The 19,593-nt window shown below is 46.6% G+C and overlaps 1 protein-coding gene across 2 annotated transcripts in view; it reads left to right on the top strand.

The window, feature by feature from the left end:
- LOC126534410 (organic cation transporter protein-like) overlaps positions 1-19,593 on the top strand; it is an 82,453-nt gene that overhangs the window by 44,916 nt on the left and 17,944 nt on the right. For both annotated transcript variants that reach the window (XM_050181694.3, XM_072289203.1), the window contains 4 exons: positions 7,109-7,250; positions 8,661-8,746; positions 11,551-11,765; positions 16,161-16,342. In XM_050181694.3, the coding sequence (XP_050037651.2) occupies positions 7,109-7,250; positions 8,661-8,746; positions 11,551-11,765; positions 16,161-16,342 (625 nt within the window). The remainder of the gene's footprint in view (positions 1-7,108; positions 7,251-8,660; positions 8,747-11,550; positions 11,766-16,160; positions 16,343-19,593) is intronic.

The raw sequence follows: 19,593 nt of genomic DNA on the forward strand, positions 1-19,593 counted from the left end.
AGTCGAACTTCGACCTAACGAAGTTGTACTTGTAGATAAAAACTTCGTTAGAACGGAAATTTCGTTAATTCGAGGTTTTAAAATTTCCCCAATAAACACAACTTCACAAATTCCCACAGCATCCCGGGTGTAAAACATTTTGTTAGTAAGCACTTGTAAACAAATTGCAAGAAGGTTGGGCCACAATATAACGGTTATGAGCGCCACCGCATGCGGGGGAGATCGCACCGAGAGCAAAACATCGATGTGGCTCACGCGTCCGAGATTTGGGTGTGTGGCCTATGGCCTCCGAGATTGGAGGCCATAGCTGACCACGCAGAGTTCCCACGGCCGGCGCCCACAAATTAAGAACGGAGTGTAAAAAGATACAGATATTGGTCTTGACTGCCTGAGTAAACTTTCCTGAGACAAAAGAAGTCAGTTTCGCCATTAAGGAGGAACATTGATGGTGATAGCACAGAGACTACACGAGGTAAGGTTCGTAGTTTTATCGGTGTCACGCGCGCTCAGGCAAACATTAGCAGACCTCCCTCGATGACCACGAACTCCCAGTCACAGCGCGAGCGAGCGCTTCGTACCGTGGTTCGGAAACTTAAGATTAGGCTAATGCCAACGCTGGACGCGAGAAAACTACAAAATGCGCGTGAAGGCACCATCCATTTCCGCTTGCCGTGAAGCGATAGCCTGCGTCCGGCGCGTGTGGACCGCCCCCCCCCCCCCCCCCCCCCCGCCTTTTGTCTAGCGCGTGCTGAATCACGGTACCGCCCGCTCACTCCCTTCCTATCCCTCTTGCGCAAAAGGAATCGTCAGCCCTCGTGTTTCTCCGAGCTGTTTACCCACGCGACAAATGGCGCACCGGTGTATCCTGCGTACCCAATCCCGGCGCCCGTGCTTCGACAGTGGCTTCGCCGCTCGAAATTTTCATGCAGAAGGACGCTTTAAATATCTTTTGCCTCGGCCGACATGGCACTTTGCTAGATTTACTAGCCATACCGGTTCCAAGTAGATGATTAAAATGAGCGAAAGCTTCGTTAAATCGAATCTCTATCACTAAGTCACTTCGTTAAATCGCGAAAAATAAACACGCGGGTTTCAATGGAACTAAAATCGGGAAATGAAAATAGTTCGCTACATCGCGAATGTCGATAAATCTAGGTTCGTTATGTCGAGGTTTGACTATATAGAATACCGAACATGCTGTGTAAATCTAATCACTAGAACATACAAAAGGAAAAAGAACGCACAGAAGACAATCTGATTCACGCTGTTATATTGCTAGTGGAGCAAACATCAGTTCATTGTATCGTCTTAAAGTACTCTTGACTCCTCAGCCTTTCCTCTCTTGCTATAAGAAGTTTCGATCATGCTTTACCTCACGACCTATCCCTGTTTTGATAAGCCAGCTTTATTCTAAAAATTGGTCTCGCGACCACAATTTTGACAGTGCGCTGATAACTGTAGCGGCAAGGTGCCCAAGTACGCCTCTCACACCCGACCCATTATTTCTACATTTAATTTATTGAGTTTCCTCAAATTTGGAGCGTCGTTTATTTGGAATGTTTTAACGACGTACGCAGCAATTTTATTGAAGTTTTTCCTGGAGAAAGTACGTTTAAATTTGCTTCGCGGCAGCAAAATACTTTTTGCAAATTCTTAGCTGTTTTGCTATGGTACTTAGTGGATTATTCTATCTCCTGAGCGAGCTGAATGCAAGCACAATCAGCGACGCATGCACGGTCGGGTTATGGTCTTCTTTGTTTGTTCTCTATTTGCTATTATATTTGCTCCTGCCATCGCTCTATATTTTCATGTTTCTCCGACTTCAGCATCTTCTAAAATTCTCATCACTCCAAAGATATTTAATTGAATAAAGGAAAGTGAATAAACTGTTTTAAGGAACGAAGCAACGCTCGAAGAACCAGTGCATACGGTTCCCGTAGGATGGGAACTATTGGATACTACTTGTCCAAAACTTGAGCTTGTTCCGCCAACGTGGTGAATTAGTTGCGGCCATATACGATAATAAAGCACACAAGTCAACGAAACTCCTGCTTACAAATTTATTAAGCTGCAACTGATAATACTGTAGCTTCTACTGTAAATAAATCTGACAGTAATTTGGCTATTTCTTTAACTAACGTAAATGTAATAATTGGGTCGTATTGATCGTAAAGCACATTTGCAGTGCAAGAAGACAAGCGAGGGTCATGCGAAACATTTGTGTTGCTTAACCTTGTCGGTGCACGGGAGGATGATAATGGCGGGTTGCTTCGGCACACCGAGCCCCACGGTGGGCGCACGCCTGCCCATCAAGCGCGTTCCGGTACAAGCTCGAGGAAACAATGCAGGACAAGCACGTGTACATTCGGAAAGCATTTATTACGATTGCAATTACCGAGCAGGCCAGCCAGCTATATAGCTGGCATCATTGAGCGTTTCCTCGAAGAGAATACTGCCTGAGGTAACGAAGGGCTTACGACTTAGCAAAGCAGCGGTGGTGACTGCCACGGCAAAAAAAAAAAAAAAAAAAAAAGAAGTCGCAGTTCCGCTCGAAAGGCCCAGCACCGACTGCGATAGCTAATTAGCAGATAGCTGTACGAAGTAAAGATAGTAGCTTTATCGGCCGTATAAGCTTGTGAACATTCGCTTACGAACTAAATTAAGAATGATAGAACGTGTAAGCGTGACTCAATAAGGACTTAGAAAGAAACAGACACACAGAGGCCCCAGCGCGGTCTTTGTGTGTCTGCTTCTTGCTACGTCTTTGTACAGTCGCGCTTACACGCTCTATCATGGATTCAACCCAACGTGTTTTAACAGGGGGCGAGTACGCTACAGTAGCTTTATCGTCCGCATAAACTTGGAATAATTACCTAATAAAAAGCACGGTGTCAAGCGCGCACAGGTAAACATCAACGCATCTCGCTCGACGGGCGCGGAAACTCGCTGTTAAAATGCTGGAGTAAGGAATCACGGCAGCAGCAAGCGAATTGACCGTCGTGCACCTCTCGCGTCAACGCGAGCGAAACGTCGAAAGCACAGCGCATACGAAGCTACCGGCATTGCGCGCACCCTGCAAACATCGCAGATCGCTTTGAAGATGAGTCGCGCGCTGGTGCGCACTTTGGCCACGTCGCAGATCGCTGTCAAGACACACGGGCGCCGGCAACGCGTCGCAATGGCGTCCGCCAAAAGGCTGTTTCACATGGCGCGATTGGGGCGAAAAAAATCGTTCTGCCGCGCACGTCGCAGAGCGATTTTCGCTCACAGCTTTCACATGCGTTTGCGGCAGCGCGATATCCGTCGCAGCGATGCGCAAGGTTGCCTCCTGCTCACAAAGTATCCATGCCTGCATCGTTAAATAAAAACTACATGGAAACTAGTCAAATATTCGAATTTTCCTATTTTTATTCGATAATAGAATAGGTACACCATTTTTTAACGTTTAAAAGCGTTGAGACTTTACGACAGCTTGCAGATACGGTGAGTGAGGTGCTGCACAACACAGCAAGTATGAGCGTGCGGCTTGCGCGGCGTCGGTGGGGTGGTTCCGTTTAGTACACTCTAGTTTCGTTGTTACTATGGAAGCCGCAACTTTTTTTACTGGATGAGTATTTGCTTTTGCAGAAAAAAAACTACTGTTGAGTGTGCATGCATATAAGCAGCTGGCGCAATTTGTAGGGATGAAGAGGTTGACGACGGCGGCGATCAAGTGGGTACGTGCCTTATGTTGAAGCGGCGTCCTTCTCCCGACCTGGATAGCGTGCAGTTTCTCCTTTCAAACGAATTGTGTAAGCGAAAGAAAAAAATGTATTAAGCTCCTAAGCCTCAAACGCTGGTGGGTACGCCCTAAACATAGCTAGAACCGACGCGCGACATTGCTCCACAGAGCTACTAGCGCGCGGTGAAACACACGTTGCCCCTCCCACATCGCGCCGATCGCTGCGACTGAGCGACGGCGCGACCAACTTGTTGGAATCCAGTCGCGGAGAGCCCACGACGTCGCGGCGGTCGCTGAGCGACGGAATTCGCTGTGTCGCTGACTGAAAATCGCGCCATGTGAAACAGCCTAAAGGCGTCCAGTACAGTGTCCACCAATCGCGTGCCCAACGTTAGTACACGCCGCGCATGTCTCCACTCAGTACTGAGTGGCACCCACGAGTCTAGGCACTCACGAGTCGTTCTAGGCACCCACGAGTCGTTCATTTGAGGGATCGCCAGCCGGTTTTGCGCAGGCGCAAGTAAGAGCGAGCGCGAGAGAGAAAATCTGGGGGCTTTTGCTCCTTGAATAAATGACTCTGCCTAGGCACTACGGAGGAGGTTCCGTAGCGCGTGTTGTATGCGTTTGTCCCCGATAGATGCCAGCATTGCCGAGTGGGGTCGAGTTTGTTTACGCTCCGAAGCTGGCGTTTGTTTACGCTCTGATACTGGTGTTGTATAAGTCGCCGATCGCCTTATTCGTCGCGGCGATAGATTGTATTGTTTACAAGCACTGCTCCAGGAAGGCACATGTAACCTGCAAACGGAGGCCTCAGGAGAGTACCTAATGTTTTAATAAAGTAGGCGGCGCAGGATCTCCAGGGCAACCAAGGGGTAGCGGGGGGGATCAAAGCTGGAAGCAGGGCGGCCCGTGGGCTGGGGCCGCGGATGCCGAAGCGTTCCATGGGGTGTTCGCATAAAAAATTGGCTGTCCGTGACAGCGGACAGCCGATCTTATACAGCCCTGGCACGCGCAGGCCTCGGCAAGCCCCAACCCATGGACCAGTCCAGGTTCTAGTTTTGGTGTCCCCCTTGTTGCTTTGGTGTCCTGGAGGCGCCGCCAATAATGCGAAATAATGACACATTGTAACAATTAGTAAAAAACACGGTTCAATAAATTTTGATGCGTCCATCCACCAACTTGTGACGCTAAGTTCAGCACTACCGCGCCCGCGACTACTGTAACGCCAATAAGAACTTTGCCTCTGAAGGTACGTCGGACAGACTTTCTCGCGCCTGCGGCGCTGGTGCTGAGTCAGTCATGCGGGCTTAAACCTTTCTTGCTTCTTACGGCGCTCTAGCTTCAAAAAACATCACCGATTTTTCCAGGGGAGGAGTAGGGGCCGCAGTAGGGGCCCACCGGTCGCCAAATCGGGCATCAGTGCCCGCTGCTTCACCTATTTTACCGCGCCGGCAGCCTGCGCCCGAGCGTAAATAAACTCGACCCCACTCTGCAATGCCAGCACGCCTAGGGACAAACGCCTACAAGAACCATGCTCCGTAGTGCCTAGGCAGAGTCATCTATTCAAGGAGCAAAAGCCCCAGATTTGTTTCTCTCGCGCCCTCTCTTACACGCGCCTGCGCACAAACGGCTGGCGATCCCTCAAATGAGCGTCTCGTGCGAGGCACCCTAGCACCGCCGGAGAATAACATCCCTCCTTCCTCGCCTGACCCCGTGCCTCGCGCGCGAGAGGAGAGCTTCCGGCCGCCCTTCCGGCCCGTGTCTCTCGCTCGCGCACGCAATTGAACCGCGTTCGCCAGCTCACGCTCGCGCGCCTTCACTCGCACATACAGCATACGGCGCGCGGCGACGGTTTTATCGCCCTTGGACTTTACACAGAGCCTCACGGCGACGGCGACGCCGACGGCACAAATGCGCCAGGAGTGTCCATAAGGTTGCTAATGCAATAAACCGTAGTTGACTAAGCACGTGCGGGAAAACGGCGGCGGAAAGCGGCACCGGAAACTTCCACACTCGCAGCTTGCTGGCGGCCAAAGAAATTCGGGCGATATCAGAGGAATCTCACGTGACACACCCGGTGGCGCTGATAGCGCTTGCTCTTCCGGTGCGCCGGCCGCGAATCGAAGGTTTCCCCTCTCCAACCTACTTGGCGCGCGTGCGACGGACGTGGGATTCCCACATTTTGAATATGCAACAGCATATACACTGCTGCCTTGACGAAGACATTACCAGGGCGGAAAATCGGCCGAGCTGGTTTGCTTACTGAAATTCCTACTTACGGCCGAAGGTGTTACGGCAGAGGGATGAAAGCAGCATAAATAAAAAAAAGCAATTTAACTTGCAGGTCATGTCGCGTTACATTCAACATCGCTCAACCCTGTTCCTGACTTCAAATTAATAATAAATATGCACCGTTAGACAAAGCCTGTAGGGTAGGGTATGTACCTTATGCACCGAAGCTCTCCATTACAAAATAATCTTCCACCATAACAAAAACACTTGAGAAAAACCAAAACAAGAAGAGGAAGTAGAAGAAATTTCGGGGATACAGCAAATGTTTCAACGCATTAGAAATTTCAGATTCGCATGACCACTGAGCCACATCTGCTTGGCTATTTCATTGCCTTAGTGCATGGAAAGAATGAAGCTTCTAAAACAGCAATACTAGTAGCTAATCCTTTTACCTTTACTCGTGGTCATGACGCAGTGATACATAGTTGCAGGTCGACGATAATTATTTTTCAGACGTTGTTTCGACATAGAAACATAGTACCTAGGAAAGTTCAATGCAGGAAAACACGTCTTCCTAATAATTGAGGCCAACTCGGTTGTTTATAATATTTTATGTGATGCTCAAGGGTTCACACTTTGTTAAAAATCACGCAGCGCTGTTTTTAATTGACTTCAAGCTGTTTTTACGTAATTTAGTTTGCCTGTCTGAAAACTGTGCTAGCATATACAAATGTTGGTCGAATGTTAGTTTGGAAAACAAGTTCCATAAGAACCTGAGGGCACTGCTTCAAATTATTTACCCTGATTAAATTCGAGACTCGGCCGTCTTCAGGCTTGTATGTGGGTGTTCTATGCAAGGTGGTTATTCATGATTTAATAACAGCGCGTAATAAGACAGAAGTAAGGAGATACAAGCACACCACTGACTTCGATATAGTTTGTGAGAAGACGCACATATATAGCGGATAAATTAACAAAGATGCTTTGCACCATGCGCAGGGAACACTTGTTTTTGTCGCAAAGAAAAATTATTTTCTCGACTCTGAATATGCTGCAACTTCGAGGGGCCGGTGGCATTTCGAGTAGGTCTCGACTAGCGATATTACTAACAGTGATGAGCGAATAGAGAGAGCGGCGTTTAACCGAGCAGCCCAGTTTTTTGCCAGAGTCTCCCAGGTGGCTGATGGCAATGGGCCGGTTCCCGGCAGCCAAGCAAGTGGTCATAAGGTTCGCCAGGAACGCCCCAGCGCATGTTGTTGACGACATCATCGATGAGGCCAAGCGCAAAAAGGCAGCGGTAAGTCATCTGGTGTGTGTATGTGTGAGAGTGGTTTCCTATTCTCTATGCCCGGAAAAGACACCGCCCAGTCTGAATGGCTTAAGCGTAGGTCTTAAGCACAGGTTAAGCAATGGCTGCAAACACAGGATGGCAGAGTAAGCGGATAGTCACTCATACTCATTCACCAATTCTTTCATAGTCTATGCACTCACGCATACTCACTTGCACTGACACTTGCTGGCACTCACGCGAATGTTGGTGAGCACTCACCAACATTAATGTTGGTGAGCACTCACTCGTGCTCACCAACATTAACTCGGCGTCCAGAGCAGCTTCCATTCACACTTACCAGGACCCACTCACGTTCACACACGCATCAACACCATCTAAGTAGCACTCACATACATACTCAGGTCCCCTCACACTCGCCAGCAGTCACTCAGGTTAATACTCACGTCCACTCAAACTGACCGTTGCTGAACTTTGTTCGCACTTACGTTAACCCATGCTCACTGGCGTTCACTGTCACGTCCACTTAAACTCACCAGAATTCACTCCCATTCATACTCACGACCACTTACAGCCTTAACCACTCCTCAGCGCCTTATGTAAAGCCCCTGAAATGAGTGTGGAGTGAGTACCAGTCAAGGTGAACTCGTGAATACGTATGCTGAACTATGTCTGCAAGAAGGGCCTATGAACAAATGGTGAAGAGTAGCGATCAGTGAACGATATGCTTTCCCACACACCATAATTTTGCAACATTCGCATGTACACCTTTTCACAAAGTAAACCCTAGTGATCCGTTGCCGCGACGTCGCCCAATTGTCTTTTACTTTTTCTTTGCTAGACAAGCTGTACAACTGCAACCATAGTGGTTTATTCCAATGACATTCTGGCACAAACAGGCAGATTTCTCAATGATAGGCTGTATGAGTACAGCAGTAAAATGAGTAAAAACCTAACTAGATCAATTTCTTGCACTACGCCTAATAGTGCCTGTTAGCCTTTCGTGAAGCTTGTCAGGGTGTTTGGCAAAAGCGTTCACGAAATGACTAGTTACTCATCAATGCGTGCTGACGCATGAGCCAACCATCGCGTTCATCATGGACAAAAATGGTATAATCTTTGCACAAATTATCAATGTAATTCGCAATGTAGACGGTGCTACTCGTGTCTTTCGTGATTTTATTTGCCAGTCTACTCTGAGCTCAGTGACGCATCTGCTGAGTGTTACATGTGCAGCTTTGATCCTGGAAATAAACGCCTACAAAGTAGCGCGGCACGTTTGTGCCTATGTGTGCGTTTCGTTTTTATGCCCTGCGTCGAGTGCTGTACATTCTAAACTTGCAGTATGACATGTCAACTAGCCCAGCGTACAAACTTAACTCCTAAAATTTAAAAGTTTTTCTCCTTATCTTCATTTAGGCTCGTGACATTGGCAGAGCAAGCATCGCTGACTTGTTCTCGACAAAGGTTTGGGCCAGAAGAACGACGCTGTTCAGCTTCCAGCTGTGAGTCCACCATCCGAAATATGTCAAGGGTTGGCTTCTTGGTGCCTTGTAGCATCGTAGTGCTGGTACATCGCAAGCTATTTTGTCAGATTGATCAAAACTGTTTGCGAGGATGAGCGTGGTAAGCAGGACCAAGCCGCCCCAGCAGTGTTACAAAATGTTGCGCAATGTTAAAAAAAGTTCAAGGAAATATGAGAAATGAAACGACGCGAAGTGAATGACAAAACAAACCTAAAACTAAAAGAAATAGTAAAAAATCAAAAAAGAAACGACAACACCGTAAAGACAGCTGTAAATTTTTTACCTGAGCATATAGCCTTTCAACACTCGAAAGCAAAAGCCATATGAAGGTGTCGCTTGAAGGGGAGCTGATATCGATGCTACCAAGGATGCGTATTTCTCCGTGAGAACCCGAGATAACGAAGAACATGTGTACGTTGCGGCTCCACAAGACCCTGTGCTAGATTCTGGCAAACGTACCAAGTACGCTCACAGTGTATAGCTTGTGTAGCTTTTATAGCTTGTATAGCGTGTATAGGAAGGCCAGCCGCCGGGAAGGCCAAGGTTATGAAAAATAAGAATAAGGCAACCAATATGTAATTTATACGTCAACGTACAAAAAAGACCGAAGTTCAGAACAATTTAGAGGTCTGAAGTAATGAACACTGATCAAACAAGGAATGATAGGGGCGCAAAATGTTTGTGAAAAAAATTGTCTTCGTCACCTTTGCAACGGCTTTAATTAGGAACGTTTATGTAGGCTTAGCTCGCTTTTCCCCACCATCGAAGGGGCGGCGGAAAAAAAATGGCTGTGGCGTAGCTAAGGTTAAGCCCAGGATGCGAAGCATACTAGCCTTTATTTTAGTTGTTGAACCACTGTTTAGCCTGGTGAACTGCTGTTGCTTGGCTATATTTGGTTCGGCTAGACGAAGAAACAACTCATGCGTTACTCTGCTTCGCCTTCAAGAGTGGAACGCGACAGCGTTCCCGTCGACCCGCCAAGGGGTGTAAGACAATGGGCTACGGCGCAGCGACTACGCGCCCCGCATTGGACGCGGTGAGCGTCGAGCAACGCAGCGTTGGGCGCGGCAACGAAATGTGCGCCTGAGCAAGCGACGCACGCCTGAGCCTTAGAAACGGCTCGTTTCTAAGGCAACACCGCATTCACTAGAGGCGCTTTTGTACCGCTTTGAAGCATCGTACTCGTGGCTCAGTGGTAGCGTCTCTGTCTCGCACTCCGGAGACCCTGGTTCGATTCCCACCCAGCCCATCTTGCAAGAGTTGAGCCCGGTTTGCAGCTGTTGTGACGTCAGTGCCCTAGCGGGAGGAGCGGGAGTTAGGCCGCAGTATCATCTGTGCGACCGCAGGCGAGCGCACGAGCTGAGACCCGGCTATGTAGCTACGCGGCCGCAAGCGAGCGCACAAGTTGAGCCTCCGCTTTTGCAGCTGTTATGACGTCATATGGTAGCTGCGCGCGGCGCAGCGAGGAAGAGCGTGGTTGTGCGGCTAGTATGCTACGCATAAAAGAGGCAATAGACAGTTTCAGCGGAGCGTTCCCTACGCTCCGCTCCCCGCACATTTCAAGTGGCTGCATAGTATGAGTTGACTTCGCTTATCTAACAAGCGCGCCTCACAGAGAGGCCAGTTACGTGCTCTCAGCTGGGCTGTAAAACGACACAGAAAGCAACTAGACGCACCCTGATGCTTCGCAAGATAGAGTTCCTAGCGGAACGCGGGCAGCGCTCTACGTTCCGCTGCCGTCATGAACGTTGTGCGCAGGCGCATTAGGGTGCAAATTGTTATGATACGCCGGTCTGAGTGGAACGGACCGTAGAACGACCTAAAGTTCCGACCTAAAGCTCTCTAATGTTTTTTTTGCCACTATATAGCCGCATTTCATGCACCACTAGTAATTCATTACGAAGTTGAAAATTCATTACTGACTTGCTTGGCGTTCTTTGACTAGACCTAGGTGCTACTGAACCATAGACATCATCAGAGCAGGAATGCAGAAGCCCAACATTACCGTAGCTTGTCTATAGAAAATCAGCTACGACATTATATTGGCATTACGCTTAGCCTTCCCTACTGATGGCTTTTTGGAAAAATGACAAGCACAGATGATGAGTGTGTTTCTCAGCACATCAGGACAGATACGTCGAGACCTGGTACTTGCCTCACCATTTTTATTTAATGTAAGCATTGCCCGACTTTATATTGCCACGTAGCTAGAAACTTCCTCAGCCACGAGCGACTGTCCTAGAACGCCGCTTGCCACCTCTCTTGATGAAACCACATGCGGTGGTTTCCCATTGGTGGGGCAGCACCACGTGGGAGGTCGTGCACACGCAGGCTAGCAGGCAGGCGCACACCGCGTATCTTGACGGACGCTTGTGGTGTTCCGCTTTGCTGCAACGCTTGCGTTGTCCAAAGCGATCTGTGCTGTACATGAATGCAGGCTACGTGGCAATATGCGCAATGTTATGTAGTGGTTTAACCTAATTACCATTGCATTATTAAGAATTTCTCGGCTCACTGAATACTGGTATTTCGGGCGCAATTAAGTGCAATTCTCTTCAAGTAACCTAGCCGAAATGGGAGAAGCCGGCAATTTGCCAAGAGAGAGACAAAAGGGGAGGAAAGACAGGGAGGCTAGACAGTATAAGTACCGGCTGGCTACCCTGTAAAAACAATAAAAGGAGAAGGAAGAGAAATTTGAGAAACGTCTGCCACCAGCTGTCCCATAAAAGTTGCGCTGTCGATCCCGGTTGAGCGTACGCAGCACATACCGACCGACTTTGCAGGATAATTTCCAGCTTGGTATGGTACCATATGACAGTCTCCACGGCAGCCGTGGGTGGCAATCCGTATGTGAACTTCGCCATCGGCGCATCATCCGAGTACCCGGTGAAGCTGATAAACGTGGTGCTCATCAAGTACTGCCGTCGCCGGTTCACCATCTGCGGCACGATGTGCTTTTCGGCGCTGGTCATGGTCGCCCTCTGGCTTTTGCCCCCCGGTATGTGGCTGAACTCATATGGGAGCGGAACGTAGTACGTGTAATAATAAGTGAGGGTACGAAGCAAATACACGTAACTTATAATGCAAAGAAGAGTAGGATAGGTATGCCCTGTTGTCCTTTAAAGTGATTCCTGAGTGAAGTTGTGAATAAAGGCGATATATATAGCTGCTAAAAGAAGTATAGAGGGAGAATGCAGTATTCCTGGCAAAGCCTAATTTTGAAGGGAACAGCAGACACTACAGAGCTCTGTCACACTTCACTTGATGTCTATGTAAGAGGACACTTAAGATCACTAAAATAAGAGTGCACTAAAATATGTCTTTATGACTCGCCTAAACAACATATAGTAGTGGTAACTGCCAGGCGTAGTGCATCCAAACGACAGTTTCTTGTTAGTAGAGATCCAGAGCACTATTCAACAGCTTACTAATTGTCGAGGGAAGGGGTGGGAGGGGGAGGAGCTGGATATCGCACTTATGTACAAAAATCAGGTCTCATGGCTGTTAATAACAATAAGGCTCACGGAGTCTCAGTACATGATTCCTGGTTACCTGCAGTGGGCGAATACAAATATCAAGGTGTGTGCAAAAATATGGCAATTATCTATTTTAAAACCTACGAACATGAACTTAGTACAAACGGCGAGAGAAATGCAGCTATATTGAAGCACGTGTCATTAGGGGCTAGAGTAAGCACATTAAATGTTTTTGTTTGCCGTCAAGTACAGTTATTTGTTTCTTTAAAATGTCCAGTTTCTGTGCAGACATTGAGGGCATGAGTCGGCAAACATAATAAGACTCAGATCAGCTCGTGAGTCTGAGTAACACAGGTTCAGTTGAATTCTGGTGAGTGGCTCCGTGTAAGCCCAGCTCAGCAGATGTTTGGTTAATCTGAGTCTCATTGCGCTCTAAGAGAACAATATATTTTCTGAATGAGCCTGAGGAAGTACCGCCTATTTTTCCGACCTATGCGAGCCATATGGTACACTGAAAGCAAAGTGAAGAGCCCCAAAACTGTTTTCCAAAGGGAACAAAAATGAACTTTGAGTATGTTGAATGAGATTAAAACAGGTATTTTTTGTTCTTCGACATTATTTGATGGCACAATAAAAAGCAAATGTTGCCGGCTGCAAACTATAATACCACGGTAAGTGTTACGTGTTTGGCAATGTACGTGTATGTGTGCGTGCGAGATTGTGTTTTTCTTTGTGCGCGCGTGTTTCTGTCTGTGTGTACGAGAGAGGGGACGGTTTGTGCTCGCACAAACAGCGAGCGCTTTCATTTACTTATTTATTTTATTTTTCGTACGAAGAGCTCATTTGCACAAACAATACGTATGAGTAAGGGAAAGCGCAGGTGTTTGAGAAGTGCCCTAGGAAAGACTTGCAAAGCGCAAGTGGAAAAACAAATTGGTTTATTAGCTGAAGTACACTTCAGAAGAACTAGGCTACATAATTGATCATCGTAGATCATCAAACTTTGATGTAAAAACATTTCTGAGCTCTTACGTGCCAAATCCATAGTACGAATGTGCGTCACGTCGTAACGGGGCACTCCAGATAAGTTTGACAAGCTGGGGTTTCTAACGTGTGCTTCATGCATGATACACGGCTTCCATACGAAAGACAGAAGCTCTTTTTTCACATGTCTTTACTCAAATTTACTAGATCGAACGAACACCACCTTGTGAATACATAGTCTCAGATTCATTGGAATCACCTCGATCCAGCTTCACATTTATTATCGTGAACTGAAAAAACTTGTAGTCGCTAGCGGGATACTTATAGCTCGTGAGTCGCTTCACAAAGACCGACCCGTGAGTGTCAGGCTGAGTGAGCCCGTATGAGTTGAATTTCGATGAGTCTTTGTCCGAGTGAGCCTAGCTGCGTAGAAGTTTCGTGAGTTACGAATGTGCCTGGCTGCGCAGATTTTCGTGAGGCTGGGACTGAGTGAGCCCTGCAGAGTGAGTATAACTTTTGTTAGACTGAGTGAGCCTGTTTGCGTAGATTTCGGTGACTCGGAGACCAAGTGAGCCCTAGAAAAAAATATATTTTACGAGTGAGTCTGAGTGACTTTGGTTTATTTTGCCCACTTATGATTGTGAGACGTCTGCACACATTCTGTCATTAAAGAAAACAGTTCGTTTTTAGTGTATTCGCTGGTTGGTGGAAAATATTTTTTCGATTTCTATGAATCTGGCTGACATCGATGGATGCAAGTAAGCCTATAAGTACTGTCAAATTACTATAGATCAACAAAGAACATGTCTCCATAGTTGCAATCATAATATTCAAGATTTAAAAGTTACCGTTGCTAAGTGCTTAGGTCTCACAGCAAATAAACAACAAACTTGCACAAGATGCGCATAGATATTATTTGTGGCAGGGAATAGCGACAGTAATGCTTCTTACGGGAAAACATAAAGTTGTCTCTCACCCGCGTTAAGCTGCAATCCTACTGCTCCCTTCTTTGCCCTTCCTTCGAGTATGTTGCCGTGACTTGCGATTCGGGCTCTGCCTGGCGGGCGATTCACTGGATGGCGCCTGCTAGGAGTGACGCAACGCTCTGCGCGATGGAATCTTCATCGTCCGAAGTTGAATTCCTCGCGTCTACATCAACTTTTAGCCGCAGACGCCGTGGCCGGTGCCTATAGAATACGACGAATAAGATGCAACGCGCTTCAGGTGCCCGTCAGACGACGACTACGACATCCAGCCAGAGTACGAGGTGGCTTCGCCTACGAACCCGATGAAGAAATGTAGTGTCAACACCATCGCGCCACTCGGAAAAGCGCTGTCATCGTTCGGCAAACTGGTGTCATCCTGTTGAAAAGTGGTGTCATCGAGAAGGAACACTCAACGCAACGTGCGTGAAAAACGAACGAGAACTTCGCAAATAAACCTTATCTGAGAGATAGCGATATGGCCGCTTTGCCGTTTAGCATTATTGCGACCTCATAAACAGCAACATTGCACTCCGTAGCATAACGCAAACACTCTCAACTCAACATTTCGCCGCAACGCTAGACTCGGCGACATGACTCGGCGACACTCAACGGCAAGCAAGTAATGCTCTTGCAATGACACATCATAAGAATTGCTTAAGTGCCCCCATAAATTTTTTTTGATTGACTGGTGCAATATCGGCTTCGGAAAAGTCCTTATCTACTTCGGCACTGCGCAGATCTTCACAAGTAGAGTACTACAAAATATTAGAAAATACGCGCATATTTCTAGAACACACACATTTCAATATTCCTTTTTACGCTAACACACTAGAGGAGTGCGTTTCTTTGTCTTGTAGGGTAGTTCTAGGGTGTAGTTATATGTATTTCCTCTTTCGAATACAGTTTGTTCTCCCACCTAATACCCTTTAGCAATCTATTTCCCCTTCGTTGGTCAGCTCTGCTGCTTGCAGTATTTGTTGTACTTAAGTTATTTGCCGTTCAGTACAATTCGAAATAGCGAAATTGAAACTAAGACGTAGTCATTTCAGGTGTGTTCAGCAGAACACCTAAGATTATCTAGAGAGGCGCCATTACCACAGTGACCAGCTTTTATAACGAAGCACTTCGGAGCTCCGATATCTTTCGGTATACAAGTCACTTCGTTGTAAAGGTCAGGCACTTTAGCGCACTTTACCGCTAGCTATAGAGCAGGCTATGCGCTTTCTCACACACACACACACACACACACACACACACACACACACACACACACACACACACACACACACACACACACACACACACACACACACACACACACACACACACACACACACACACACACACGCGCGCGCGCACGCACACACACACACACACACACACACACACACACACACACACACACACACACACACACACACACACACGCACGCATACACACACACACACACACACACGCACGCATACACACACACGCATACACACACACACACACGCACGCACGCACGCACGCACTCGCACGCACGCACTCGCACACACACACACACACACACACACACACACACACACACACACACACCAAAAAAAAGAAGGAGAAGAAAACTTAATCCACAAAGTGCAGGGCAAATCAAGTAGGCCTCCATTAGGTTCCTGAGCAACCCCGTTGTGTAGCTGTGCCTAAGCAGGTGGAGGACAAATACAGCTGGTCACCCAAAGAAAAAGACAAAATGTGATGAATTTTTTGGAATACTGCATATACAGAAGTTACGTAATGTCTGACAATTGTGACACAATTATGTGATTTTCTCTCTTCTTCTTTCCCTTTTTGCATCATATTTGCCCCTTTTCTCCGTTCGGTGCGCCAACTGGCAGCATTTTCGAGTTTATCGTTATGCATGCCTGCGGTGCACCTGTCTAGCGAAAGTAGCGTGGCATTGTTCTTCGCAGAGTACTCGTGGCTGCGGCTGGGCCTTCTCATGCTGGGTAAGGTGGGCACGTCGGTGAACGGCGCAGTGCTGCGTGTCCAGCTGAGCGAGACGTACCCGACCGTGGTGCGTTCAGTCGCCATGGGCTTTTGCTACACACTCGGCAGGCTAGGCTCAGCTCTGGCGCCCTTCTTCGACGACTTGGTAAGCGCCTACGCAGAGGTCGATGGCATTCCCCGCTGTTGTATGATGGTGTTGGAAGGGCCCGGATTAAGCCGACAAAGCCCGAGGGCTCGTTCTCGAAACGATGAATTTGATACCGCAATGTTCTGATTTAAGCGCGCCAAACTTAACGCAAAACCAATTCTTGCGTTTCCTATAAGCTATAGTTTTCAATTGCTGATAGTTTCACCAGCTAAATACTAACGAAGTATCACACTCAACAATGTATTGCTCAATTATCATTTAATTAGTTCTAATGCGGAGTCCGGAGCCAGGAATAACGGTGAACGAGTTTTTGTTTTTCTTTGATGTGGAATAGTGCTTTCCTGTTCGGGATCTGTTCGGGTAATTGTTATGTCTGACCATGCTCGATAGTTCAAAGCATTTAGGCCAAGTATCTTTTGTGAGCGTTATCAACGAAGGTAAATACAATTAAAGGCACAGTTTTCCCTGACCTTTACAACTCAGTGAAGAGAATGCGTCACGAACTTGTCCCAGTAAGGTTCAGTACACGCGAAACTAACTGTGGTACGTGGCCGAGCTGCTTTTTCGCTAACTGCGTCACAAAGCCAGGTGCGGCGAGCGTGAGCAAAAACTACATAAATAATAACGTTGGGCTCATAGAAAGCGTCGGAAACATCTCCCAGTACGAGCCTTTAACTGAAATTATCTACACCTGGACGGCCGAGTTGTCTTTAGCTAACTGCGTCGCAAGTCTCGGTTCCGTGCCATAAAAGCTAAAATTGCTTGAAATGCGTCGCAGACTATCCAACAAAGTTTCTTCCCTTGCCGTAGTCAAATAGTGCAGTGGTATTGTGTCGAAGTGCAGAATGAACCCAAGAATACGGCGGGAGCCCAACAAACACGCTGCATCCAAACGAGACGGGTCGCCGAATAGGCGAACTTTGCATACGCAACCGGCCTCACTGGCTTCGGCGGCCTGACTGGCGAATGACGCACGCATCTATCGCGCCTGGCGTGCCTTAGGTTGTTGCTACGTGACGCAAGAAAATGAGACGCAAAGTAAAAGGTAATTTATGTGCACAAGCTTTAGTTCTAGCGGGAAAGAAAAAAAAAGCTAAAACGTTTTCTGTAAGCTCATTTCACATTCTTTTTTTTTTTCGATGCTCGCGCGAACTAACGGATGCGATTAACACTAAGCGTGACGTGTTTCCTGTTGCCAGTTTTCGCCAAGCGTCCCCTTTGTTGAATTTATTTCTCTGTAGTTTCGCTACCGTCTTCACCGTCAAAGTTGCGGATCAAAGCCTTGGATCACTCATGAACTGCATATGAGAATCAAACAAAAAAACAGGCTGTTTGAAAAATTCCTGAATACCAAGCATAAAAATGACTTTACACTGTTTAAAAAAGTTCGAAACAAATTAAATGCAGATATTAGAAAATCAAGATTTGAATACTACATAACAAAGTTTGCAGACATTACGGGTAACTCACGGCTAATGTGGCAAACCGTGAGGGAGGTACTCTCAAAAAATTTCCAGCACAAAAAGGTTCCGTATCAAAACGATGCTATGACTGACAACGAAGTCGCAAATTTATTTAATGACCATTTCATTGCAGTCGGATCATGCGATGGGAATTCAGTTGATTCACCGTGCGAGCAGTTCATTGCATCAAACGCCGCAAACACATTGTTTTTAGCACCCACTGACGAACGTGAAGTGCTAGATATTATTCTGACACTAAAAAATGGCTGTGCTCCAGGAGCAGATGAAATTAAACCGAAACCTCTAAAGGCTGTAGGTGAAATAATCAGTTGTCCGCTCTCTCACATTTGCAACATTATTTTATCTACAGGAGTTTTTCCGCAGAAAATGAAACTGGCCAAAGTGACTGTTGTGCACAAGGGTGGCCCAGCGAACGAACTAACAAATTATAGGCCTATATCAGTACTACCAGTATTTGCAAAGGTAGCCGAACAGGTTATAAACAAAAGATTCGTCCGTTTTCTCACCGCGCAAAATATTATAGCCGATGAGCAATTTGGCTTTAGGAAAGATAGATCAGCCGAAACCGCACTCCTTGGGATAAAGGAAAAAATTCTAAACAACATTGAAGAAAAGGCACACACCCTGGGAATTTTCCTCGACTTCAGAAAGGCATTCGACTGTGTTCAGCACGATGTTCTAATAAGAAAGCTTCCACTTTACGGATTCCGTGGCGTATCGTTGACCTTAATTGAGAGCTATTTAACGTCAAGAGAGCAGTTTACTGTCATAAATGCTGCAGCCTCACACGTAAAAACAATAAAATATGGTGTGCCTCAGGGATCTATTCTCGGACCTGTACTCTTTATTTTATACCTGAATGATATTGTGAATATACCAGGCAGCGAAAACCTAGTGTTGTACGCTGATGACACTAATGTCTTTTTCTCAGGTATTGACCCCTATGCGCTCGAAAGAAAGGCTAACTATTGGTTGACCGGCTTGAGTACATGGTTAAAACTAAACAAGATGCAATTAAATACTAGTAAGACCAAATACATTCTCTTCAGAGCAAAAGGTGTAAAAGCTCCTGACAACCTAAACTTAAACTTTGAAAACACTCAGCTGAAACAGTGCTCGCAAATTCGTTTTCTAGGTGTTCTGTTTCAAGAAAATCTCTCATGGAATTCGCATGTTGATCAGCTTCGAAGTGATCTTTGTCGGGCGGTTGGCATTTTAAACAAATTGAGATATCTCCCGGCGTCCATAAAACGGCAAATATACTATTCATTAATACATTCCCGTTTAAGCTACTGTTCCCTTGTATGGTTAACGACGACAAAAACAAATCGAGATTCCCTCTTTGCAATTCAAAAGCGGGCGTTACGAGCTATTGGGAAAATACAGTTATTGCGCAGCTGCTGGCCCTTGTTTAGGTCTTATGGAATACTAGAAATAAGTAAACTGCACACATACAAATTATGTCTGGAAATATTACGCCAGTACAAACTAGACAAAATAACCTTCGAAACCACCTATCACACTAAACTTAGCACATACGAACTTAGGAAACAATGTATGGAAACACCTCGTGTACGCACTAATTACGGTTTTCAGAGGTTAGGATGGCAAATTCCTGACTTAATTAATCAATACCCTATTATTCTGGATACTGTACGTAACACTCCCTCTATACGTAAATACAAAATGTTAATTAAAGCAATGCTCATAAATGAACCTTAAAGGTGAAAACTGAACGTATACCTATCACTAGTGTGTTTTGTA

The sequence above is a fragment of the Dermacentor andersoni genome, chromosome 7 (genome assembly GCF_023375885.2).
Source record: "Dermacentor andersoni chromosome 7, qqDerAnde1_hic_scaffold, whole genome shotgun sequence".
Lineage (NCBI taxonomy): Eukaryota > Metazoa > Arthropoda > Arachnida > Ixodida > Ixodidae > Dermacentor > Dermacentor andersoni.